This window comes from Ictalurus furcatus, chromosome 2 (genome assembly GCF_023375685.1).
Source record: "Ictalurus furcatus strain D&B chromosome 2, Billie_1.0, whole genome shotgun sequence".
NCBI classification, from domain to species: domain Eukaryota; kingdom Metazoa; phylum Chordata; class Actinopteri; order Siluriformes; family Ictaluridae; genus Ictalurus; species Ictalurus furcatus.
The window spans coordinates 37,574,828-37,601,244 of record NC_071256.1 but is presented as its reverse complement, the minus strand read 5'-3'; the positions used below and the strand labels follow the sequence as shown (position 1 = coordinate 37,601,244).

At 41.7% G+C, this 26,417-nt stretch overlaps 1 protein-coding gene across 1 annotated transcript; it reads left to right on the top strand.

Annotated features, from left to right (window-relative positions):
- The first annotated feature begins 1,538 nt into the window (after positions 1 to 1,538).
- Positions 1,539 to 26,112, top strand: LOC128617800 (scavenger receptor cysteine-rich domain-containing group B protein-like). The gene is made up of 10 exons (XM_053640943.1): positions 1,539 to 1,814; positions 4,517 to 4,546; positions 15,350 to 15,664; positions 16,883 to 17,197; positions 17,292 to 17,570; positions 19,003 to 19,317; positions 19,403 to 19,681; positions 19,807 to 20,106; positions 20,191 to 20,322; positions 25,704 to 26,112. The coding sequence occupies exons 1-10, from the start codon at positions 1,784 to 1,786 to the stop codon at positions 25,907 to 25,909; spliced, it is 2,202 nt and encodes a 733-aa protein (XP_053496918.1). The 5' UTR covers positions 1,539 to 1,783; the 3' UTR covers positions 25,910 to 26,112.
- The last annotated feature ends 305 nt before the right edge of the window (positions 26,113 to 26,417 follow it).

The window sequence follows — 26,417 nt, the reverse complement described above, 5'->3', positions numbered from 1 at the left end:
CCACCACACACCAGCTATTAGTGGAGAGGAGAGAGTGATGTAGCCAGTTCAGAGAATGGGATTATTAGGGGGTCATGATGGAGAAGGACCAATGGGGGACTTTCACCTGGACACCGGGGTTATACCCCTATTCAATTCAATTCAATTCAATTTTATTTGTATAGCGCTTTTTACAATAGACAGTAGCTGCGTTTACATGGACAACAATAATCCACTCTTAATCCGATTAAGACCATACTCTAATTAAGAAACTACCATGTAAACAGCAATTTTTACTTACCTTAATCTAATTAAGGTCATAATCGAAGTAAGCAATAATCTAATTAAGACAGGTGGCGTACTCCTGTTTTAGTCGCATTATGGACGTGTATTACAGACATGTAAACACCTTAATCACATTCTGAACGTCGTGTGAGAGTTTTCACCGCATTTTGCGACAGGATACGATCACACACGGCAGTTTTACGTTTTACGGCGAACAAGCGAGTTCGGCTGTGTCCCAAATCGCATACTTGCCTACTATAGGCCTGCAGTGGGGAAAAATACATGTATCTCGGCTACTATATAGACGGTAATTACGCGATTTGGGTTCAAGCAATTATCTATTAGCACGTACAGCATGACAAATAATTAACTGAACTTAAAGCGTTCGTAAAAAAATTAAATAAAAACACCCAAAACTGTATACGGTACCATAACGAAGACGAACTGTATGTTGATACGTGAAATTCTGGAGGGACGGCGGACGGCGTGGTGCAGTGACGTAATGACACGGGCTCTTAATCTAATTATGTTCTAAAACATGTAAAACGGGAACATGACAGGAGTATTCTAAAAGCGACTCATGTAAACACCTTAATCACATTATTATCTTAATCAGAGTAAGGTCAATAATTAGATTACTGCTGTCCATGTAAACGTAGTCACTGTCTCAAAGCAGCTTTACAGAAATATCAACACGGTATATAGATATTAAAGGTGCGGATTTATCCCAACTGAGCAAGACACTGAGTGGCGATGGTGGTGAGGAAAAACTCCCTAAGATGTTAAGAGGAAGAAACCTTGAGAGGAACCAGACTCAGAAGGGAACCCGTCCTCATCTGGGTAACGACATATAGTGTGAAAAAGTTCACACTATCTGTTGTGATACACCTTAATCTTTACAATAATTGTCCTGGGATTTTTAACGACCACAGAGAGTCAGGACTTCTGTTTAACATCTCATCTGAAAGACGGTGCTGTTTTTACAGTACAGTCTCCCCGTCACTATACTGGGGCATTAGGAACCACACAGACCACAGGGTGAGCACCTCCTTCTGGCCTCACTAATACCACTTCCATCAGCAACCTTGGTTTTCCCCAGGAGGTCTCCCATCTAGGTACTGACCAGGCTCAATGTTGCTTAGCTTCAGTGGGACACCAGGCAAGAACTGCAGGGTGATAGGGCTTACATCTGTAAGAGTGGTCTGTCTGGCTCTAGATGAGAGGAAGTGACAAGAGGAAGTGGATATTTTTGACACTTCATATACCCTGGGTGTTGGAACAGGTTTCGCAAACAACTGTGCTTTGGTCTGTTCTTCAAACTTTAAGTATTGTATGTGCAGCAAAAAGAATTTCTGCTTTTCATGAAGAAGAAATGGCCAAAACAGAAACTCCGCCTCTTCAGATGCATGGGAGAGAAGAAAAAAAAAATCAGCTATCATGAAGTCTTCAGCTTCGTCATGATAAGACAGCAGCATTGTTTGTAATCAACACCCAACTGACCCACGCCTCAAGGACCAGGATGCTGAGGCGTCGTCTCACTTTAATTCTTGGTAAATTCAATGTTTTTATCGATACATTTGGCTTTTTTCTTTATGATATTATTATAATCATTTCCACATTTAAACGTGTGGAGTATATGCTGTGTAGGCAAGTCTACACAGATCACAATGACTCTTTACCATGTGATTGCTGATATTCTTACACCTATTTCTTACTAGTCTGTGGAGGATGTTAGAATTTAAATTTTTTATTTTACCATGAAGACATTCTCCAGAGAAAGACCTTTACAGAGCATGTTTACTTTTGTAAATGACACTTTGATCAATATTTCAGTGGTTGGTATTACAGTGTCTTTTATTTCGAGATGTGTGTGAGAGACTGTTTTCACTTCTTGTGAATTCTTCAAACGCAGTCAGGTCTGACAAGAAACTTATAAATGTTGGTGTTCAGACAATATCCTTTAATAGTTGTTAGAATTTATTTTCTGTTTAATTCATTGTCTGGTCGTTGAGAGGAAACTCTTTTCCTCGTTTGAGAATGTAATACACACAGTGCTCTCCAGAATTTTTGCCATTCCTCATAAAAACAAAACAAAAAAAAGATAAAATAAAAATAAAATACAAACATTCCACAAAGAGTGGTGTATCTTTCTTATTGGTTTCAGACTTTGCCATAGATCTGTTACTATAGAAACAATAAGATTGTAAAATGAGTTTGTTAATATAAACCTGCGATTTGAAGCTGCACTACTGTCAGAGATGGTAATAGCAAATTAACCAGCATCTTCTGACCAATCAGAATCCAGAACTCAACAGCGCTGTTGTATAAATAAAATTAAACAGTGTTCCTGTATGAGCTAAGAATATCACTTATCGCTTGTGTTACTTCTTTTATATATTAATGCTTACTCATTTTCATGAAGAGTGCCAATATTTCTGGAGAGGATTGTAACAATTACAGTGGATATAAAAAGTCTACATGTTAAAATGGCAGGTTTTTGTGATGTAAAATTGATAAACCACCTTGATAAAAGCCCCAGTTCTGGCTGAAGAAAAGCAGCCCTAATCATGCTGCTGCCACCACCAGGCTTGGGCAGGGTATACTTTTGGTGATGTGCTTTGTTGCACCAAACATACCTTTTGGAATTGGTCTCATCAGATCATAACACATTTTGCCGCATGGTTTGGGGTGATTTAGTTGAGCTTGGATTTTTTTTTTTGTGAGAAAGTGCTTCTCTCTAGCCTCCCTACCCCATAGCCCAGACATGTGAAGAATATGAGAGATTGTCACATATAGAGAGTAATCAGTATTCAATTCAATTCAGTTCAATTCAGTTTTATATGTATAGTGCTTTTAACAACGGATATTGTCTCAAAGCAGCTTTACAGAAACATATAAACACAGGATAGAGAGTTTAAGTGTGTGAATGTATCCCTATTGCGCAAGCTGGTGGCATTGGTGGCCAATATGAGGAAGAAACCTTGAGAGGAGCCAGACTCAGAAGGGAACCCGTCCTTATCTGGGTAACGCCGGACAGTGTGAAAGTAAAGGAAAGTTCATTATGGTTTTTATATGAAGTCTGTTTGTTGAACTAGTCCACTGTTCACTAAAAGAGACCTGAGTGCAGGACTGCATGTGGTAATTGAAGTCCTAAGGCCATCGCAGCAACCGTAGTCCCAGCAACCACAGCGAGAATGTCCATGTGGAATTGAGGTCCGAAACCATTTCATGATACTTCAAGCGGCACTGTCCTCGGCAATCTCCAGGCTGCACTGCTTGGGGTCGTCCTCAGTAGCAGAACGTAGCCTCCAGTTGATGAGAGCTCCATCCAGAGGTAGGGCATCAGGATGGATCAGGCAGGTCCGGAGAGCAGAAAGGATCAGGATCACTGACATCACCATAATATCACATGTGGCTCGACAGAAGGAGAGAGGGAGAGTGAGGTATAGAGAGGGAGAGATTATTAGTTATGTTTACTCTCCTGTGATATATAAGACTGTGTACTTTGCATAAAAGCAAGTCTACTCATGGTAAGCTTGAGTAAACAAATATGTTTTCAGCCTGGACTTAAACACTGAGACTGTGTCTGAGTCCCGAACACTAATTGGAAGGCTGTTCCATAAATGTGGGGCTTTGTAAGAGAAAGCTCTTCCCTTTGGTTCTGCTGTAGCCTTCATGTCCTGTTCTTGGTGATGTCACTGTGGTGCTCCATTTTCTCTGTTGGTTGATGATGGGCTTCACGGTGTTCCGTGGTACAGCTAATGTTTTGGAAATTCTTTTATATCCCTCTCTGATTGATTCCTTTCGACAAGTGAGATACCGTACAGGCTTTGTAAGCTCTTTGTGGACCATGGCTTCAGCAGTCAAACAAAACCAAGAAGATGTGAAGAAAATCCTGTATGATAATTACTTTTGAACATGAGATTGAATGTAATTGGTTCATTATGAACCCAGCCACACCCATAATTATAAAAGGGTGTGCACACTTATGCAGCCAGGTTATTGTAACTTTTAATAGCTTTTAATAAATATAAGTGTTTTATTTCTGTAACTGGAAGTGCAGAGGTTGATCACGGTTGTTTCAGTTGTGACTGAATCGAAGGCACGATATAATATATTTAAATACGCATAGGTGATGTTTATTTATATTTCAGTTGAGTTTATTATTATTAAGATTATTAAACAAAAGACACCTTTGGATTTTTACATCACTGGTTTAATGAAATTCCTCCTCTTTATTTTTTCTCCATAGTCAGTGTTCTTGGAGCTTCTCTGCTGGTTGGTAAGTGTATTTTTCATTTACTCTCTAGATCAGGGGCATCAAACTCAAATTCTGTCCAGCCCACATCAGCACTTTTTGTGAACCTCTGAGGTGTCATATACTACAGCTATTAAAGGTACATTATGAAAGATTAATACAAATGAGTAAATATTAGGTCTTTAACAGTAAAGTAGGTGGGTTCAACAACATTTGTATGATTTTGTACCTCCTTATGCAAGTGTATACAAAGTTCCACCTCCAGAGACTAGTAGAGCTCAATTCGAGTTAGCGTTAGCAAAGCCTGTCATGACATCACTTTCAAGCACGCTCGACCATTCAGCTGCTTGAAAACCAAGTTACAACACTATAAATACATGGAATTATTCTCATGCAGATTTATGAGAATGGCCAAGAGTGCCACTGCTGTTCTGGTTTTCTTTGTAATGTGCTCTAATGTGAGTTTCAGGCTCAGGTGTTAACATCATTAGCTGCATGGGAGTTAGCTAGCATTACATACATTTCACTGAAGGTAGATCACACAAAGCTTTCTCTAACCTGGCTCTCCATGTGATAAAAATGTATCTACTTGATTTGGTATGTAAAGCAGGCCATTTAGACCATACAAAGCTTTATAGAGGTTGTGTTTACATACATGTATGTGTATGTTAATTCTGTTTCCACCTTCCATCTTGGAAAACTGCCAGCAATGTTTATTCTAGTTTTTTGCATTGCTTCTCATTAAGATTTTTCCATTATCATTCACTTGATTTTTTTTGCTCATAGGAGAATTATCTTGCCGTGTTGGGCACTTACCAGTTGCGGCCATGTTTTTTTTATTTTCAAACGGACTGAGATGAGGGTGGAGCGATGGGCTTTATTTTTCAGTCTATTAAATGACTGAAAAGAGAGCCATGTAAACACAAACAGGTTTCCATAGCATAACACATGGATTTTCTCAGCCAAATAATACATTTGTGCTGAGGCCATGATTTAAACAATACATTTTTAAAATTATATTCCACATACAGGTTATTATCTGTTATCTATTCTATTATGTAACACCAATAACATAGGCTTTGAAATTAAAATAGGATGATTCTAGGAAAAAGGATTTGCTTACAGAGACTATTCATCAGTATGCACTATGATTAACATTTATTATACTGATTAAAGTTTTTATTTCCATGAAAAAGTGTTTTAATTTCAAACACTTTTCATCGTCACGATAAAATGCCAGGGTAGCGATAGTTTTGGACATGTCTGTATATAGTTTATGGATTTAATATTGTGCAATATTCATCATTTTCCATATAGAACAAAAATATATACTTAACACATTAAAAATTAAAAACAAGGAGCTGAAATGCTCAATAAAATGCTCAATAAACAAAATGATCAATATAATCTAGCACATCTTGTGTCTTACAAGATGGAGTGACCTCCTGGTTTAGAGAACACAAACACTAGTAAGAATGAATGTGTGTAAATGGGCCCCTTCAGGAAACAGATTATTTCCTGCACTAAACACAAACCACAATACGGAGGAAGTCATGGTTTCATATCTTCACTTACTATAAAAGAACTGTTTGAAACTTTTTCACAACTCAGCATGCACAGTATCATAAAAGGTGAGAAAAGTCTGACTAAGACACAAATACAATACCAGAATACTTAATGTACAGTATATACATGTACATTAATCATGTACAAAAATCTCAAATAGATTGGACTATTCTGCCAAAATAGATGGAGAAATTACATCATCTTCATCATCATCAACATCATCATCATCAGATCCTCATTTGTTCATCCAGGCCTGGAGTATATTAAAAGAAGAGGTATAAACCTGTACAACACAGCAGGTCCCAAAAGTGTAACTGGTTAAGTGACAGATTTCTGTCTTTGCCAGGAAGTTCAAGTCAAGTGAACAACACACTAACCACCTGAGATGACACAGAACTAAATAAGACCTACACATTTTTACAGTTGGGCGGCTGTGGTTCAGGTGGTAGAGCGGGTTGTCCACTAATCATATGGTTGGCGGTTTGATTCCTGATTCCCACGTGACTCCACATGCTGAAGTGTCCTTGGGCAAGACACTGAACCCCAAGTTGCTACCGATGGCAAGCTAGCGCCTTGTGTGTGTGTGTGTGTGTGTGTGTGTGTGTGTGTGTGTGAATGGGTGAATGAGAGCGCTTTGTAGAACTGCTAAGGTTAAAAAAGCGTTATATAAGTGCAGACCATTTACCATTACAGTAAACTACTAAAACAGGACAATAGGTACTGTAAGTGACAGTGTAGTGCCGACCAGTACACAGTTCTAGTGAGGAAGTGTCAGATATAACATGTAGTGCAAAAGATGCTGTGATGTAAATATAACATGCTAGGACTTAGTATTTAGCAGATTAGTTTATACCATATATGGACATAGCAGGTATTGCAGCAGCAGCCAGGTAAAGAATATAGTGGTGACAAGAAATTAAATATGATATTTTTATAAATACAGTAGCAGCAAAAAATTCAATACAGTCGATACAGAAATGTGCAAATATTGCATTGGGAGTGGGACTGTGTTCAGTTCAGAGTGTGTGTATGGGTGTCAGTCCAGTCTCTGAGTATTGAGGAGTCTGTTAGCTGAGAAATGCTACACATTCTGGTTGTCAGGGCCCGAATGCTTCGGTACTTTTTTTTCCAGACGGCAGGATGGTGAAGAGTTTGTGTGAGGGGTTTGTGGGAGTTTGTGACCCCAGTGATCTTCTCAGCTGTCCTCACTATCCGCTGCAGGGTCTTGCATTTCAGTACAGTGGATTTTCCAAAACTTTCACATGACGTTAATAATGTGATTAAGGTGTTTACATGTCTGTAATAAACGTCGATAATGGCACTAAAACAGGAGTACTCCACATGTCTTAATTCGATTTGTGTTTACTAATGACTTTAATCGGAGCAAGGTAATTAAAAATTGCTGTTTACATGGTAGTTTCTTAATCAGAGTATTGTCTTAATCGGGTTAATGTTGGATTATTGTTGTCCATGTAAACGTACTGACTGTCTCCGGAATTATACCTAAACATGCACAGTCAAATGTTTCACGATCAGCATAAAAATCCACTCACTCATCCTCTTCAGCATCATTCTCTGCCTCAGCGCAGGTAAAGGCAGAAGCAAAAAAGACTGCTTTAAAGTGCACCTATGATGGTTTTTCAAATATTACCTTTCACGTAGTGTGTTAAATATGTAGCTGTTTGTGAATGTAAAAAATCTTCAAAGTTTCAAAAATCAAAGTGCACGACAAACGGAGTTATCGACTCCTTAAAGAAGGAACTGATTCTGAACAGCTGAAACGAGTCGTTAGTGACTCCAGACTTTACTTCCTGTACTAAACTACATAGGTTTGTAACAATAAGCCCCGCCTCTGGTCTTCATTGGCTGCTCGCTGACAGATGGAGCTGAAACTCTTTACGGTAGTGGGCGTTTCCTTATTGAAACACGCTTACAGCGGTAGACCGATCACAACAGACTGGGACGTCTGACCAATCAGAGCAGAGTATGCTCTCTGAAAAGAGGAGTTTAGAACGAATCATTTAACAAGTCGTTTGTGACACTGGGGGGAATAAAAGGTAATGCTGCAGTTCAAATTATAAGCACATTAGAAAGTGTTTTTTTTAATCTCAGATGCACGTAAATCGATCGTATGAGACCTTTAAAACAAAATTAGGCACATTTCAAAATGATGGTTATGTATGTAACCACGGTTCTATGAACTTCAGATGACCACCAGAGGCGGTGCTTTTCAGCACCTGGATGTTCATAACGTGTACGTGTAGGTCGAGTGTTTATATCAACAAAGTCACCTGTGACCTGGGTGACGTGTGCCTTTTGCCCCGGTAATAAAGGCATGTTCACTCTGGAAATGACCTCTTGGCAATCTTCTTGCGAATCTTCTGAGTGACTCCCAAGCTCTGGCGGTCATCCGAAATTCATAGAACCGTGGTTACATACGTAACCATCATTCTATTTCATTTCTACTGACCGCCAGAGATGGTGCTTTTCAGCACCTGGATGAGTAATGCCAACAAGGTCACGAAGAAGTTCTATGTGCCCCTTAACAATGGCTGTGAAGCCGGGGAAAAAATGGTTGTAGCCACTGGGTTGTGCGAGATCACATTCAAAATACAAATATACAAATATCTGAAAGAGGGACCCCTCATAGGGCTGTCCATGAAGTAGGCACACTCCTGGTAGAGTGACCTCGAACCTGAGGAGGGATCGGGAGACCCCTGCCCTTATAGGCATAAACAATAGCCTCTACAATCCATTTTGACAGACACTGCTTGGACTAAGCGTGACCTTGCCTATGCCCTGTATGACAGACAAATGAACTGAACAAACTGAATCTGACTGCTGGAATTCAGCAGTCATTTGGATATAACACTTTAGTGCTCGCACTTTGCACAACAGGCTCACACTCGACCCCTGCTCATCCTTCTGAGTTGGGGGCTTAAAAGCTGACAGACTGAGGGGCTGGTTCGTATAAGATGAAGAAAATGTCTTGGGGAGAAATGAAGGGTTCGGCCATAAAGTTACTCCTGTGTTCCCAGAACTCCAGTGTAGGCACTCTTGGCGTACTGATAAGGCATGCAACTCATCTACTTGTCTAGCCGATGCCATGGCTAAGAGGACAGCTGTTTTCATAGACAGCCACCTCAATTCTGACCTCTCTAGAGGTTCAAATGGGGGCTGACACAGTGCCTCTAATTACGAGATGCAAGTCCCAAGAGGATACTGGGTTTCGTCGAGGAGGTCTCAGTCATTGAGCACCTTTAAGAAAGCGGGTCACAAGGGTGTGGGACCCAGTCATCACGCCGTCTACTCTATTATGCATGGCTGAGATGGCAGATATGTATACCTTGATGGTCGAGGCTGCAAGGCCTCCATCAAGACGGGACTGGAGAAAGCTGAGGATTACCGATATGGAACAGCGTGTTGGTTCCTGATTTTGTGCTTGGCACCACTCAGAAAAAAGCTTCCATCTGTTAGCGTACAACGCATTGGTGGAAGGTGCATGGGAGTTGTGGATGGTCTTTACAACTGCTGGATCACACAGCCTTAGTAATGGCTCTGGTACTTCAGAGGCCAGACCTAAAGTTGCAGCCAGGATGGTTTCGGGTGCCAGATTCGACCCTCCAGCTGTGAGAGGAGATCCCTCCTCACAGGGAGGCATCAAGGCTCCCTGTACAGTAATCTGTGTAGTATTGGGAACCACACTCTCCCTGACCATTTGGGGGCTACTAGTAGCACTTTGTGATTGCCCCTGAAGATCCTGTCTAGGGAGGGCAGTATCAATGGTAGTGGAGGGAAAGCATACAGTTGTCAATTTGGCCACGCACGGGCCAGTGCATCTTGGCCAAAGGGGAAAGTGTGTCATTGCCAGTTAGGCGAAAAGGTCCACCTCTGCCCTGCCATATCTGTGCCAGATCGCTTGCACTACTTCAGGGTGCAGCTTCCATTTGCCAGGGTGGGGGTTTTGCCAGGATAGAAAATCTGCAGTTGTTTTCTGAGTGCCTGGTAAGAGCCCTCAGGCTCAATAGGTGAGGATGTTAGGCCAGCCTCAAGGATTGTTTGGACCTGGTGCTCCCCTGGTGGTTTATATGGTAGACCACAGATGTGTTGCCTGTTCTTATGAGGACATGTCTTCCTACCAGAAATGGAAGGAAATGTTTGATGGCGAGCCACACTGCCTGTGGCTCCAACAAATTTATGTGTTGTTCCCTCTGCCAAGGACTCCACTGGCTTCTGCCTGCCCTGCATTGCCATACAGCTCCCCAGCCTGCCAGGGAGGCATCTGTGGTCACTAATTCTCTGCAAGAATGTAAGATAACCCCCTGGGTAAAAGAGGGGGTAGCCATCATCAACCGTGAGTCCAACTGGATGCCAATAAACAGTCTTCGCTGACTGGGCATCAGAGAGCTCTTTCCATAATTCACTGTAAGCCCTAGCTTGGTAACATGGGAGACCAGCAATGCTGATTCTCTGATGGCATCTACCCTTGACTGGGAACAGATCAACCAGTCGTTCAAGTACAGGAAAATTTGCATCCCCCGGCCTGTAATGGAGACAATGCCGCTGCCACACACCTGGTGAAGACCTTTGGCACCAGTGAGTTCCCGAACGGGAGCACACAAAACTGGTAAGTCCTTCCCTCGAAGGCGAAATAGAGGAATTGCCTGTGCTGGGGTGCGATTGGAATGTGAAAATATGCGTCTTTCAGGTCGATGGTTGTAAACCAATCATTCTGCCTGATGCCTTGCAGCACATCCACTGTAGGTAGCATGTGGAACTTGAAAACCTTGAGGTGTGTGTTCAGAGGTCTTTAATCCAGTACAGGGCGAAATCCACCATCTTTCTTTGCGATAATAAAACACGTGGAATAGAATACACTGTTCTGTAAGGTGTTGTCTAATTGCTCGATGCACCCTTCTTCAGGAGAGCCCAGACCTCCTGGCCGTAGGGCCAGAGCCTTGTTTGGATCCTTGACTAAGTTCATTTTGACTACCAGGAACCTCGGCGGTCAACGTCTGAATTGAATGTTGTAGCCTTGTGACAGGGTTGATACAACTCAGGGATCTGACGTAAGCGCTCCCCAGCATCTGAGCTGCTGGCTGGTGAGGCATCTGACTGCGTGAGTGGTGCAGTCATTGTCTACCCCTTCGTCCCTTACCATTTCTGGAGGGGCGACGCCCAAAGTCTGGCCTCTCTGTGCCAAGCGAGGGGGCTGGGTGGGGGTTGGCTGATGAAACCTTTCTGGGCATTGTGCTCTCGACTGGGTAATCGGCTGTGGTATGTACTGAGACATATTTGTTGCCCTAGAGGGTCTCTGTCTAGCGGGGTGTTTACGATGCAGACTAGCAAACTGTTGTCTGGCCTGTGTAACCTGTAGGCTGCGCTCCAGGGGCTGGCTGTGCATCTGGGCCGAATAGTTCCCCAGGAATAACAGGAAGAGAGCGGAGGGCTCTCCTGCAGGCTTCCAAAAGCGGAGACTGGGCCAGCCATAGGGTTAACGAAGACATTAGCCTCCCCAACTCTAATAGTTAGTGCTCTACAGTCTGTCGGTAGATGAGAGAAAAGTCTCGGGTCTGCCCATCTGCTCAGCACATCTGCAGCTCCTTGATATATGGAGCTGAGGGTGGGATACAGAGAGCTGTGGATTGAGAGGTCTTCCTGAAGAAAGTGCTCTGAGGAATCACCTGGACAGGTGCTGCGTCTAACCCCATTTTTACCACAGGCCTGACTGATGTCTGACTGGTCACTGAGCCCTTCAGTGTACTGTGGCTCGTCCCCTGTGAATTGGGATGAGATGAGTGGGAGCTCTCACCTGCCCTGCAGTCTCACCTGAGACTGCAGTGCAGCTGCAGTGGGACCACTAGCAGGCTGTGCACTGGGTGGTTGCAGATTAAGGAGGAGAGACTTAGTCTCTGTAAACTCAGAAGCCAAGGTGTCTACCTTCTGGGCTAGGGGATCTACCTTTCTGCATTTCCCCTTACCAGGGGCCCCCCGTGAATTGATTTTACAGTGCTTATGAGAGCTGGGAAACATGGCCTGTGTAGGATGCAGTTGAGTGCCCAACCTGCCCTCTAGCTGGGCCAGCCTGGCTGCCCCGTGCTGCTAAGCTCATGGAGCTGCAGTTCATGCATGCCATCTCAGTCAATCCCTCTCTTTAGTCATCAACCCCCAAACAAGAGGGACATCTCTCATGGCCATCCTCTAGTTCCAGAGGGGCCAGGCAATCAATACGTCATAAACATGGGTACCAATAGTAATTACTATCCATGTGGTTTTCTGCATGTGGCCACTTTGCCAGGTGGCAACTGAGCACGAAGAGAGAAATATATCCACTTTGCCGTATCTCTGCAATTAATTAAAGAAATCCACAAACTAAATCAATGGGGACGAAAAACAATCACCCATTTTGATCACCACCCTTCAGGGTGTGTTGTGTAGTCTCTCCTACCACAACGAGTCAATTATGATTAAACAGTAGCAATATTGGGAAATTATCCCTCTATGATAACTATGCACTGCAATGCACTATGGTGCAGTTAAGAGCGAACGTGCTCACACTGTAGCCAATAAGTAAATAAATTTACCCCCTTGAACTAAATCAAGGGGATGAAAAACAATTCAATGAAGCCCAATTGCTTACCAACAGGGCACGTTCAAAAAATGAAACAACCAAAAATCATGGGGAATAACTCCACGATACGTAAACAGAAAATCATGGGAGGGGATTCCAACCTGACCTCAAGTATTTAGCGTTGTATCAGCGTTAAGGCAAGAAAAACCAAACTTATCATGAACTGTAAACTGCCGCTTGCTGAATTAGAGCATGCCCACTCCTACACGGCGTTGATAGCAGAGTCACTTACCTCTTGCTGGATCGTGCACTATCTGAAGTTAAATAAAAATCACAAAAAAGGCTAACCGTGGTCTTTGGAGGACGAATGTTTGTAGCTCCAACCCTACTTCTGTGTTACAAGACTACCAGTGGTGCCTGCACTCCTGAAACCTGCTTACCAACGCGAGAAGATAACAAGAAGTCGTTTCTGGGTTAGACGTGCCTTTAGTACACGTCACCCAGGTCACAGGTGACCTTGTTGATATAAACACTCGACCTGCACGTACACGTGATGGACATCCAGGTGCTCAAAGCACTGCCTCTGGCGGTCAGTAGAAATGAAATAGAACCATGATCGGTGCTCCTTAACTAGATAAATAAGTAAGCTTGAAGACTTTTCATCCGTTTACGTAGTTCAAATTGGTCGTACTTACTCATCCAGATTGCTGGTTTTAATCAGTATTATCCATTTTAATCGATGGGTCTGTGGTTCTTTGGGAGGATGCCAAAAATGTCCAGTAGCACAAATCAAGCACAAGTAGGCAGGTGCCTCCAACTCTGTGATGCTCAGACTGCCATCTAGTGGTAGCTGCATTTTTTGGACGCAGATGTGTGTGTGTGTGTGTGTGTGTGTGTGTGTGTGGATCGGGAGATATTCGTGTGTGGATTGTACAAAGCAAACCGCGAAAAGAAAGTCTCAAAATCCAAATGAACCGAACAGAATCGACTCAGAAAAGACGTCAATGAATGCACGCGTGTCACTTGATCCACAAATGCACATCTTACTTGTTGCATGCACAAATTATGATACATTAATACAAAATAGAACATTTCTATTTTGCCGCACAATCATTTAATTCTGAATTTCACAGACACAAACTGTAAGGCATTTGTTCGTGGATAGTAAGATGCATTTGCAACATTTATCAAGTTCATGCATAATTGCGCACGCATTTCTTAATACTTTTGAGACTAATTTCATCCAATATATTCACTGCAGCATTCCAGTTGTCCCCATACAATGACATTATTCTCTAGTTTTTGAGTAATATTATATTGTTTCAAATGATTCTATAAGTTTAATATCTTTTCTGAGTGATACTGATGACAGTGATTCTGATTTTCCAGTTGGGTTTGTTTATAAAACCCTTAATGTTGTTATTCTGATGTATTACTATGGCTAATGGTTCTATGTCCAAGGCAAAAAGAGATGGGAAGAGTGAAAATTCTTGTCTAGTTCCTTGTTGTAACGTGAAGGTTTTTTGAGATGTACTATTCCATTGTACAGCCACGTTTGACTTTTGTTGCAAAATATTTGAGGAATGTCTTCCTTTAATGAAGTTTGTGTGCTCTGAGTAAATGAGACGAGATGTAATAGATTCAATTCTGGAAGCTAATATTTGGCTGATGATTTTAATATCAGTGATGGATAGGGCGGTAATTAGCAGAGAGTGTTGGATCTTGTTTTGGTTTCGGGAACAGTCACGTTAAAGCACTGTTAATGTGTGGTGGTATAGTTTTTGTGTTTTTTTATTATTTATTATTTTATTTCTTCTGCCACTCTAATAAAGAGTTTAGACGCTGTGGTCCAAAACTAGAAATAATCTGGAGATGCATCTCATCTACCCCTAGCAATTTGGTCTTTGGGAGGTACTTTAATGCATTTTCATTTTCTTTGTAGGATAGTGGTGTTTGTAGGGATTCCTTTTGCTCTTTCTAATGGAAATTTTTCCAAACTTTTGTTGTGTGTGTTTGTGCTGCTTACAAGTAAGTTCTAGTGGAAGCTTTTATTCATGTTGATCAATCTCTGCCGAATTTTCCTTTCCAAAAGCGTTCCCATTTTACTTACGCTTTTGATATTTTGTTCTTAAAAATGTTAAAGTTTTTTTTCATCTAATTTTATTCTTCTTCTTTTATTTTTTATCTATGTATTGTTCTGTTTTTTTCATTTCCATTGATACTTATTTCTCTTTTGCCTTTTTAATTCAATTTAATTTCTCTCCGTTTACTTTCTTGTTTTTAAATTCTCTCTTTGAAAAAATCTATAACTTTTTTTAATAATATATTGCTAATAAAGTCCTTATCCAGCTCTGAACAGAGGGGAAGGGGGAGGTAGTGGATTAAAAATAAGTACGAAATTGGAGTTAAAAGGTGTTAGTAACCCTACAGTATAAGATTAATTACCTAATGCAAATAATCAATCAGTCAATCATATTCATTTATAGAGCACATTTAAAAACAACCAAGGTTGACCAATATAGTGCAGTACAATATATACTGTTCATTAAAAGTCCGGACATCTTTTTGATAAAGGATTATGGAATGACAGAAATGGATTCATATTAATTCAAGTGATGTAATATTGCAATATTGTAATGAGATTCATTAAGATGAATTAACAGTAACATGTATTTTGCTGTTTGTCTTAGATGGCGCTAATATACGACTCGCTGGTGGCAGTCACTCCTGTGCTGGTAGAGTGGAAGTCTATCATAATTACCAGTGGGGAACAGTGTGTGATGATGACTGGGACATAAATGATGCGCAGGTGGTGTGTAGACAGCTTGGATGTGGTAATGCTGTCAGTGCTCATCAAAGTGCCCACTTTGGTCGTGGAAGTGATCCAATATGGCTGGATAATGTTCAGTGTTCTGGAAGTGAAAGCACCATCACACAGTGCTCTCATAATGGATTTGGTACACACAACTGCAACCATGGTGAAGATGCTGGTGTTACTTGCTCAGGTACAGAAACACTCTTATATTATGACCTTGTCATCAATGTAATTATATTTATATTCTATTGATTAACATTTATTAGTTTGACAATTTTTTTAAATTAATTATTTTGCTGACACCTTAGTCATTTTAGTAAATGTCAATCAACTTAAGTGGATACAGATCTTCAGAACAGAGTAACAACAGCTACAAATTCCACAATGTTGAAGTTGGCTGGCTGTCATTTTAGCAGCTAGATAGATTATATACGAGAACTAAAATATTTTAAGTGTTATGCATGCCAAACACTTTAGATACTAAATGATAGTAAACACTTTGAGGCGTGCGGGTATAGGATTAAGTGTTTAAATGTAATCTATTTTAGTCACATTTACTGTTGTGGAAGGTCTGTGAAGTTAGTTCCTGTTATCATGTTATATGTTATAGCAGAAATGCATCACCAAAATGCAGTTTGTCACATTATTGAGATAAACTCCTCTCCTCCTTACAGAAAACTTCACCATATCAACAATTACACATATTTATTTCGTTTATGTGAAGAGTCCCTGTGTAAATTGTTACTATAGAAATGATACCATTACAACAGGCACATTACTGTAAAGCTGTTATAGACAATTAATCAACAATTTGTGCAAATTCAGCAGTGCTGTGGTATAAATCTTAAATAAATGTTAGTCTTCTCTGATGATCTGCTCTTTAATCCAATGGATTATAATAGATTATACACATTATTAGCTGTTTATTTCATGAATGTAAATGTCTCACTGTGAATGTACATACATGCTTTAATCCTTTCTAATGTTCTACATATGAATTTAAGTCAAGTTGTTAATTTTTTTTTTTTATTAAGTCAAGTTGAACTTCCATTCTTTCCATAAAGTCTGGTCTGGCCTGCACTTATTAAGATTAAAAATTTTATATTGGATGCAATCATTTTGAGGGGAAAAAATGAGACACACTACATTTTTTCATTGTACATACCTACACATATTTCATTGTTCAGTTGAGACACTGTTTTGAATATAGTTTGGATATTTAAATTGGTTATTTACTACACTGAACAAATTCAATATTATTCAGCATACACAGATTGAAAATATAGTTCAAATTTTTCACAACTGGTTTTGTTCCGAATATTATTCCCCTTTATATCTCATGATCAAACTGATGGACACAAAAATCAATCATTAGTAAAACCTGCTCTCTTTTTATGTAATAAATCAGGTCGTAATCAGGTCAGGCTGGTGAATGGTCCGACTAACTGTTGTGGTCGAGTGGAGATCCAGCACAATGGCCGTTGGGGAACAGTGTGTGATGATTATTGGGACTTAAAGGATGCAGAGGTGGTGTGTAGACAGCTTGGATGTGGTAAAGCTGTCAGTGCTCCTCCTAATGCCCACTTTGGTCAGGGAAGTGAACCAACCTGGCTGGATGATGTTCAGTGTACTGGAACTGAGGGTGCTTTAGATCAGTGCTCACACAGAGGATTTGAAGTAGAGAACTGTGGACATGAAGAAGATGCTGGAGTCATGTGCTCAAGTAGGCTTTTGTTGTTGTTGAATTTTGTTGTAGCAATACCCTGTTTAAAGTGAATACATTTACAAAATTATTAAATATGTTTCTTTATTATTAGACATGAAGACTCCCACATTGACTCAGATCTCCCCAACCTCTGTGGTCTCACCTGGAGAAGTCCTTCAGTTCAGATGTTCCACACCCAGCCCAACATGCATCTCTGTAGACTTCAGTTTGTATAAAACTGGGACATTAATAAAGAATCAAACTGCAGAATCTACAACAACATTTACTCTGACTGTAGATGCCTCACATCAGGGCCAGTACACCTGTGACTACTCATACAGGGAAATTGCCTCAACATCACCCAGGAGCAACTCCATCAGCATCACTGTAGGTAAGTGCAGAGAAGATGTTATACTGAACAGCATTTAGTCATTAATTAATTATTTATGCTATAATTATTTATGTCAGTGACTACCCATAATTTATATATTTTTGAAATTGCTTATTTAAGAAGACTAATGCATGGATACTGTTAGTTTGTGTTGGGGGGAGGTGATGTGGGGGGAAGTAGGGAGCACACATTCTGTAGGCATATCCTCTGCTTAAATGAGAACACCTACATCTGCTAGAGGTCTGTAAGTGCAGTTCCAATCACCTGTCATCTGTCCAGGGTTGCTGTGTGAAGCTTGGTTGTTGTAACCTATAGGAGAACTGTCTCCATCCTATTCTTTTTTTGTTTGGCCTTAGACCCTGAAAACTGTAGTCACCATTTTAGTGTTTATTAGCTGCAGGACCAAAGACTGATCCTGGTACATAGGTAACATTTTGTAGGGTCATTTTGCACACCCTTGGCAGTTTCGACTAAGCCAACCACAAATTTTGTGCTAGAATCAAATTGGCTGAGAGATGCCCTATGTCTTATCCCAAGTGCCTGACTGCCAGAAGTGCAGTTTTAATTGTCCTCATCACAGAGGGGTCCACTGGTGTTGACTTGAGCAGCCAATTCAAAGTGAGCAACACAAATTGTGACGTATTGCCTGTGCACCATGTGTGTAGCAATCATAAAAGTCTTTGAGCAAAAAAAAATCTGCACTTTGTACTTGGGCAAAGTTCCTCTGCATGGAGCGCCTCATCAGGTGAAACCACTAATGTGGCAATGTCTATGATTACAATTCTGGTTCCTTGGGTTATGTCTTTGTCTTTTGCCCAGTTTACTCTGTTTGCACATCGCCTTCTTCTGCCTATATCCTGACTTTGATCCTGCCTCAAATTTTGGACTTGTTGCTTGTATAAAAATAAAAACTCTTAACCTGCAACTGTCACACATAAGCAGTCACTGATGTAGCATCCCTGTCCTCCAACAGTCATACAATTATTCTGTGTTTGGCTTCTGCTTTAGTATCATCACTTCCTGTTGAGCCATATCTGACTCTAAGTCATCCATGCTCCTTCAAAGAGAGTCTGTCCTTTTATTCTGGCTTTCTTTCATTGTCATCCCTGTCCATTTGTGACTCCAGATTAGGTTCTAGATCTGCCAGGTGAACATGCCACGTCAGTATTGTCATCACTGTGTATTCTACACAAACGTGTTTGTCCACACAAATGTACCTTATGGATGCCTTATCATGCTTCCTTCCTTTCTTCTTTTTGGAATGAATAGTGGGATTGCAAAGTAGCACTTCACTGCTAAGATCACTACTCTGAGTGCGACTTTATCTGAAATATGGGGGTTATAATGAAATATTGGGTTTTCTAGCTCATTAGCAAATCTGACAAAAATCAGTAATTAGTAAAACCTGCTGTCTTTTTGTGTCATAAATCAGTCCCTAACAAGATCAGACTGGTGAATGGTCCGAGTAACTGTTGTGGTCGAGTGGAGATCCTGCACAAAGCCCAGTGGGGAACAGTGTGTGGTGATCATTGGGACTTAAATGATGCAGAGGTGGTGTGTAGACAGCTTGGATGTGGTAAAGCAGTCAGCGCTCCTCCTAATGCCCACTTTGGTCAGGGAGGTGAACCAACCTGGCTGGATGATGTTCAGTGTACTGGAACTGAGAGTGCATTAGATCAGTGCTCACACAGAGGATTTGGAGTAGAGAACTGTGGACATCATGAAGATGCTGGAGTTGTGTGCTCAAGTAAGTTTTTATTCTTTTTTGTTGCAATACTCTGTTTAAAGTGAATATGTTTACAAAATGATTAAACATATATCTTTATTATAAGACTTGCAGACTCCTACATTGACTCGGATCTCCCCAAACTCTGTGGTCTCACCTGGAGAAGTCCTTCAGTTCAGATGTACCACACCCAGCCCATCATGCATCTCTGTAGACTTCAGTTTGTATAAAGCTGGCACATCAATAAAGAAGCAAACTGCAGAGACTACAACAACATTTAAACTGACTGTAGATGCCTCACATCAGGGCCAGTACACCTGTGACTACTCATACAGGGAAAGTGCCTCCACATCACCCAGGAGCAACTCCATTACCATCACTGTTGGTAAGTGACATGTTCTGTATATTTTTTACCAGTAAAATTTGCAGTTCTTACTTCAGCTAGAAGACAGATTAGTCCTCTTCATTTCATCATTTTCAATAAGAGAGACCATGTTTGTTGTTTTCTAGTAAACCTGCAGCAGCCCAATATCTCCTTCAGTGCTGCTGGTGGACCAGAAGTGACAAGGGGTTACGGTTTCTCCATCATCTGCTCCACTGAACCTCAGTATCCAGGAGGTTCCTTCCACTTGAAGTTCAGTGGATCCAACATCACCAGAACTCAGTCGGCTGTTAACCACTCAGCCGTCTTCCTGTTTCCTGAGGCAGATTTTGTCCATCAGGGAAACTACAGCTGTGCTTATGAAGTTAATGTGTCTTCACGCACCTTTACCTCCACTACCACTGAGCTGCTGGAAATCACTGTGAAAGGTATAGTAAGAAAAACTAGTTCTGTTTTTTTGTGTTCTGCAGTTTAATGTTTGAAAAGCCTGATGATGATGATTTCTCTCTCAGCATCTCTGGCTCTATACATTGGTGTTGGAGTGACAGCAGGACTGCTTCTCATCTTAGTTCCAGTCATCATTTGCTTTGTGAAGACACAGAAAAGACGGAAATGTCAGATGGATAAGACGATGGATTCACAGCGTAAGTTGAAAAAGTCATAAACATTTCACTATATTAGTAAAAGCATCCCTTTGAAGATGGAACTAAATAAGATTTTGTTTTATACTACAGCGCTGTTGCAGTCTTACATGTGATTCATTTTTTTAAAGCTGCAGTTCTGACATTAGTGCAGCTACAAATCGCAGGTTTATATTTACAAGCTCATTTTTATATGTTATTGTTTCGATAGGAACAACCTAAATGCTTATTATTTACTTATTTTTTTTTAAAATTTGTGTATTGGTGACATGGTGAAAGTTTTTGCAAGCAATTTCCAGTGTCAGCACTTTTTAAAAGTCAGAAGGAAAGCTAGAACTTGTTTGACAAAGGAAAGTCTTCAGGGCAGAGGAGATTGCAAAGAAACGCTGTGGTTTCTCACATACACGACAAGCTGAAATAGTTTTTTGTCTTAACTTCAAGCGAGAGAAAAAAAGAGGCTGATGAGGGAACAACTGATTATAGCTGCTAAGACAAGTGAGAACAGGAACTAACTTCTGTAACAGACCTTGCACAACAAGTAATTATAAACGGATAAAAAAGTGTATTTAGTTCTTTAATGTATAAAAAAACTAATCAATAGCAATTGCTGAGGTATAAGAGAACTAAAAACATTTAACATATAATCAACATTGATTGCTGATTATTTTCCTGTAACAGCACGACACAGACAGTTTTATTTATTACTTGTATTATTCTTGTTGAATTTGAATATATATCTTCATATAGTAAACATCTGGGTCACCCCTGTTCCCTGAGAAGGGAATGAGATGTTGCGTGAGCTCAACGCTATGGGAAGCGCTCTCATGCGTGACCGGTATCTGAAGCTTGTGAAACATCATGCCTATTTATAGGCCTGCCATGATTAGGTGACGTGGCAATTAAGCATGTCATGTGATATATAAACACCACCTGTGAACCGTGTCATCAACCTCTATTATCTGAAGTGAAAACACAATTCACAGGTAGGCCCCAGTAGGACAAAGTTACGCAACATCTTGTCCCCTTCTAAGGGAACAGGGTTACATGAGTAACCCAGACATTCACTTTCAAAGGGAACTCAGCATTGCGTGAGCTTCATGCTGTGGGAATGAGAATTCCCACTCCGTCATACTGAAGGTACGGCCTTTTCAAAAAAGATGCGAGCCCGAGGGTCACTGCAAAACACCCGGGGCGGAAGGTATATCCAAGCTGTAATCTTTGGATAAAGCCTTTGAGGAGGCCACCCCCCTAGTGGAATGAGCCCTTATGCCAAGAGGCGCAGCAAAAGCGATAGAGATTGCTTCCACTATCCAATTAGAAATGCGCTGCTTCGACACAGCATCACCTCTACTGTTGCCGCCAAGCAGACCAGCAGCTGCTCCGACTTATGCCACTGGCTGGAGCGGTGGACATAAGTACAGAGAGCCCTTACTGGACACAGTCGGTGCAATTTCTCTTGTTCCGGTGTGAGGAACAGAGGAGGGCAGAAAGCCTGCAACACTACTGGCTGGGCAGCAGATGTAGGCACTTTAGGAATATAATCCGGCCAAGGATACAGGAAGGCCTTGGCTAATCCAGGGGCAGGAAGGGGCAACAGAGAGAACTTGTAGATCTTCTACTCGCTTGAGTGATGTCAGGGTCAGCAGAAGAGCTACCTTTAGAGTCAGAAGCTTCTCTGAGGCTGACTCTAAGGGCTCAAATGGGGCACCTGACAGACCTTCCAGGACCACAGAAAGGTCCCCGAAAGGTATGCGTGGTCTGCAGATGGGCATCAGCCTCCTGATACCATGCATAAACCTTGAAGTTAGAGGATGTTGCCCCACAGAGGCTCCATCAATAGGGGCATGGTTAGCCAAAATGGTGGCCACGTAGACCCTTATTGTAGGAGGAGCCAACCCCACTGAGAAATATCCTTCTAAGAACTCCAGGAGTGTAGCTCTTGCGCAGATCACTGGGTTTAGCTGTCATTCCTCACACCACTTGAGCGCATACAGTTTCCTTGTGCATGGTGCTCTAGCATTCAACATGATCTCTACAACCTCAGTTGTGAGACCAGAATCTATGAGCTGGTGCCCCTCAGGGGCCAGACCCACAGTTTCCATGGTTAGGGTGATAAATCAGCCCTCCAGCTTGAGAGAGTAGAACCCTGCAGATGGGAATCTTGGAAGGAGTGCCATCTAGCAGGGAAATTGTCTCTGAGAACCATATACGAGCCGGCCAATAAGGTGCTACTAGCAGCAGAGGAAGACGGTCTTGGCGAACTCTCACTAGAACTTGTGGGAGCAGAGCGATCGTGGGGAAAACATATAAATGTGATGTTGATGGTGCAGTAGGAGTGAGGGCAAACCACAGCGGGCAGTGTGTTGTCTCCTCGGAGGCGAACACATCCACTTCCGCTTGTCCGAACCTCCGCTGTATGGACTCCACCACTTGTGGATGGAGCCACTAATCCCTTGGCCTCAGCCTCTGCCTCAACAGGATGTCTGCCCCCACATTCCAGTTGCCGAGAATGTATATTGCACTCACTGACAAAAACTTTCCCTCTGCCCAGAGAAGAATTAGTTGCGCCTGCCTGAACAGGGGGCACGAACATAATCCTCCCTGGTGGTAAATATATGAGACCACCACTGTATTGTTTGTCACAACTAACACATGGTGACCTCTCAATTGAGGAAGAAAGAATTCAGTGCTAGAAATATGGCCCGCATTTCTAGGCGATGTATATGCCACTCCAGATGGGGGCCGCTCCAGAGACCGTGAGCTGGACAGCCGTCTAAGACCACACCCCAGCCTGTGAGTTAGGTGTCTGTCATTTCCGTCTTGCGATAAGTAGACACCCCTAGAGTGTGACCCAAGGCTAGAAACCATGGAAAGCCTCCACATTCTCAGAGCACATAGGCATTGCCGCGTGAAACTGATTGCTCTCACAGGTTTCATCCTCGGATGAAACCCCCAACTTTTCAGCCACCACTGAAATGGTCTCCTGTGCAATAGGCCCGATGGTATGACATCGGCTGCTGCTGCTATAAGCCCCAACAGTCTCTCATAGAGACTGGAGGGGATGCCGAGATCCAGCTTTATCTTGCTCAATCATGATTGGAATGATCCTACGCATGTTAGTGATAGAAACGCCCTAATTTGAGTAGAATCCTTATAACCTCTAGAAAAGTTGTCCTCTGCACTGGAGAAAGCATACTTTTCTGACGTTCAACCTGATCCCCAAGCTCTTCATATGGGTGACAACATCATCTCGATGTCGAATTGCCAGTTCCCTGGATCGTGCTAGAATTAAGCAGTCGTCCAGGTAGTTTAGGACACGGATGCCCTGGAGTTGCAATGGAGCCAGAATAACATCCATGGACTTTGTGAAGGTGTGAGGGGATAAAGCTAGCCTGAAGGGAAGAACCTGATATTGGTATGCATTGCCTTCAAACGCAAACCTCAGGACCTTCCTGTGACTGGCCAATATTTCTATGTAGAAAATGCACCTTTTTAGATCTATCGTCACAAACCAGTCCTCAAACTGAATCTGTGGAACGATAAGTTTGAGCCTCAGCATCTTGAACCTGTATGTCTGTAGAGTACAGAAGAGATCTAAAATTGGCTGCATATGCCCATCTTTTTTGCAGACCAGGAAATAATGGCTGTAAAAACCTTCCTCCCTCAGGGAACGGGATACATGTTCTATGGCCCCTTTGTCCAAGATGGATCTTACTTCCTGCACTAATGTCGGGCTCTGCTCTGTGCTGACTACTGTGGTAAGCACACCTCTGAACCGGGGGAGGGGTCGAGCTCATAACCAGACCAGGTAGTCCTTTTCTACGCTAGACAGAACCCATGGAGACATATTTGCCAGTAGTTTCTATGCTGCCAGATGGTCTTTTAGTGATGTTAACTTTTCCACATTATATTGGAGGGAAAGCATCAGATTTTCATTACCCTGTGACATCTTGCTGATCAGAGAACACTGAAAACTTGGGATAGCCTTGGCTAGGGGGCGCCCTACAGTAGTACTAGGCATAACTGCCCTAAAAACCTCATGTCCCCTGATACATCCCTCCACAGCCCTTCAGGACCACTCCTCCTTGTCTGTCTGCTTGGCCTTTATGACCATTCTCAGATCAGGCCTAGTAGTAGGCTGCAACTATGGCTGCTCGGTTCCACTGGCTGTATGTGGGAGGAGGCAGGCCGCCACACTCACCTTCTGTGCCTCCCTGGCACTAGCGCTGTCCTTGAACTCGACACAACAGGGAAGGAACTGGCTGAATGCCGCCTTATGTTGAGTTCACTCAGCTTGTCTACTTGGTAGGCCTGCAACACTGCCATTGTCTGCTGTGACCCACAAGCAAGACCCACTACTGCATAGGCCTTGCCCACCAATGCCGCGGTGGCCATACATGGCTTGGATGGTAAAGCCAGCCCCCCCTAAATTGCCTGCCATTGATGGAGAGAGGTAGCTCGCAAGCACCTCCTCCACCTTTGGCATAGCTAAATAGCCAAGCCGTTCATTCCCCACGATGGACGAATAATCTGACATCGCATGGTTATAAATATGATATATGTGATATATGCATGGTTTTCCCCCCAGAAGCGTGATATTTTGAAATGCACTTCTGGAAAAAAGGGGAGTTTTCTGCAGTGTGAGGGATTTATTTTCACTGGGGAGAAAAAAGCTCATCCAGCCTCAGTAATCACTTCAGGCAGCTCTTTATATGCTTGAGAGCTGCCCTCAGGTTTTAGCACACCCTTCTGGCTTCTCTGAGTCAGAGAGGAATTTCCATAAGGCTCTTCCATAAGATCCATAAGGCTCTGAAACTCAACTCCCCTTGGCCGAAAAGAGAGAGATTCGCAAGCGGAGCTGCCTAATTGTAAGGCGTTCACAATGTGCACAGTCAGACCTCTCGAGGACTGCCCTGGCATGCTCCATCCCCAGACACTTCATGCAGAAAGTGTGTCCGTCGTCCCCCTGATGAAATGGGAGCAAGGAGTAGCACAATTCCTGAATTCTCTCTCACTCATACTTTTCGCCCATTTTTAAAAGGGATAGAAAAGTAAAGAGGTTTTTCTTTCTTTTTTTTAAAGATAGAGTGGAAATGAAGAGTCTTTTTGCAAGCGTTACACAAACGACTGACATGCAGTCTCACTGAAGATAATAAGGCTGACGACGTGGTTCACAGGTGTCATTTATATATCACGCGATACGCTTAATTGCCACGTCACCTGATAATGGTAGACCTATAAATAGGCATGATGTTACAGAAGCTTCAGATACCAGTCACAAGCGAGGGAGCTTCCAACAGCATGGAGCTCATGCAACGTGGAGTTCCATTTGAAAGGGAACTAACCTGTAAACTTGTGTGTAATTTGACTCCATCAATTTGTAGGTGCCAAAAACACATATGAGAGTCCCCAAGGAGAGATTGAGACAGATGACGAAGCTGATTATGAAAACGCAGAAACCATTTTCCACCAGAAGGAGGACTCAGAGGACTCGGATAATGATTACATTAATGTTGATGCTGATGAACAAAGAAGTGATGTGGACAATGACTATGAAGATGTAGATATTTATGCAAACTATGTAACATAGAGTGAAAAAAAAAACAATTAACAAATATCCACAGTGCACAAACAATAACATGGTTAAATTGGATCATTTTCCATTGTTAAGATATAACCACTGTTAATTAGAGATGGTTTAATTAACATGGACTTCAGAATCAGTTTGTTATTTACTCATTAGTCTTTTCAGATGTAAATATATTAAAATTTTTATTTTTACTTTCTTACTGGTTTCATACTTGACATTACAATAGTTTATTATTATTATTATTATTATTATTATTATTTATAATTTTAATATTAAACATTGAAATGCATCAAGATTAAAATAATCAGTCAGTGTTTTCAAGAAACCGATGACAGATGCAGAAATTAGAAAACTAATATATATATATATATATATATATATATATTTCCAATGAGGCTATTCACATGAAATTTTCACCAGATTTTGGTATTAACTTAAGAAATTCAAACATTAGAGTCCATAAATGAAGTTATGTGTAATAAAGAGGAATGACACAGGAAAAAAAGAA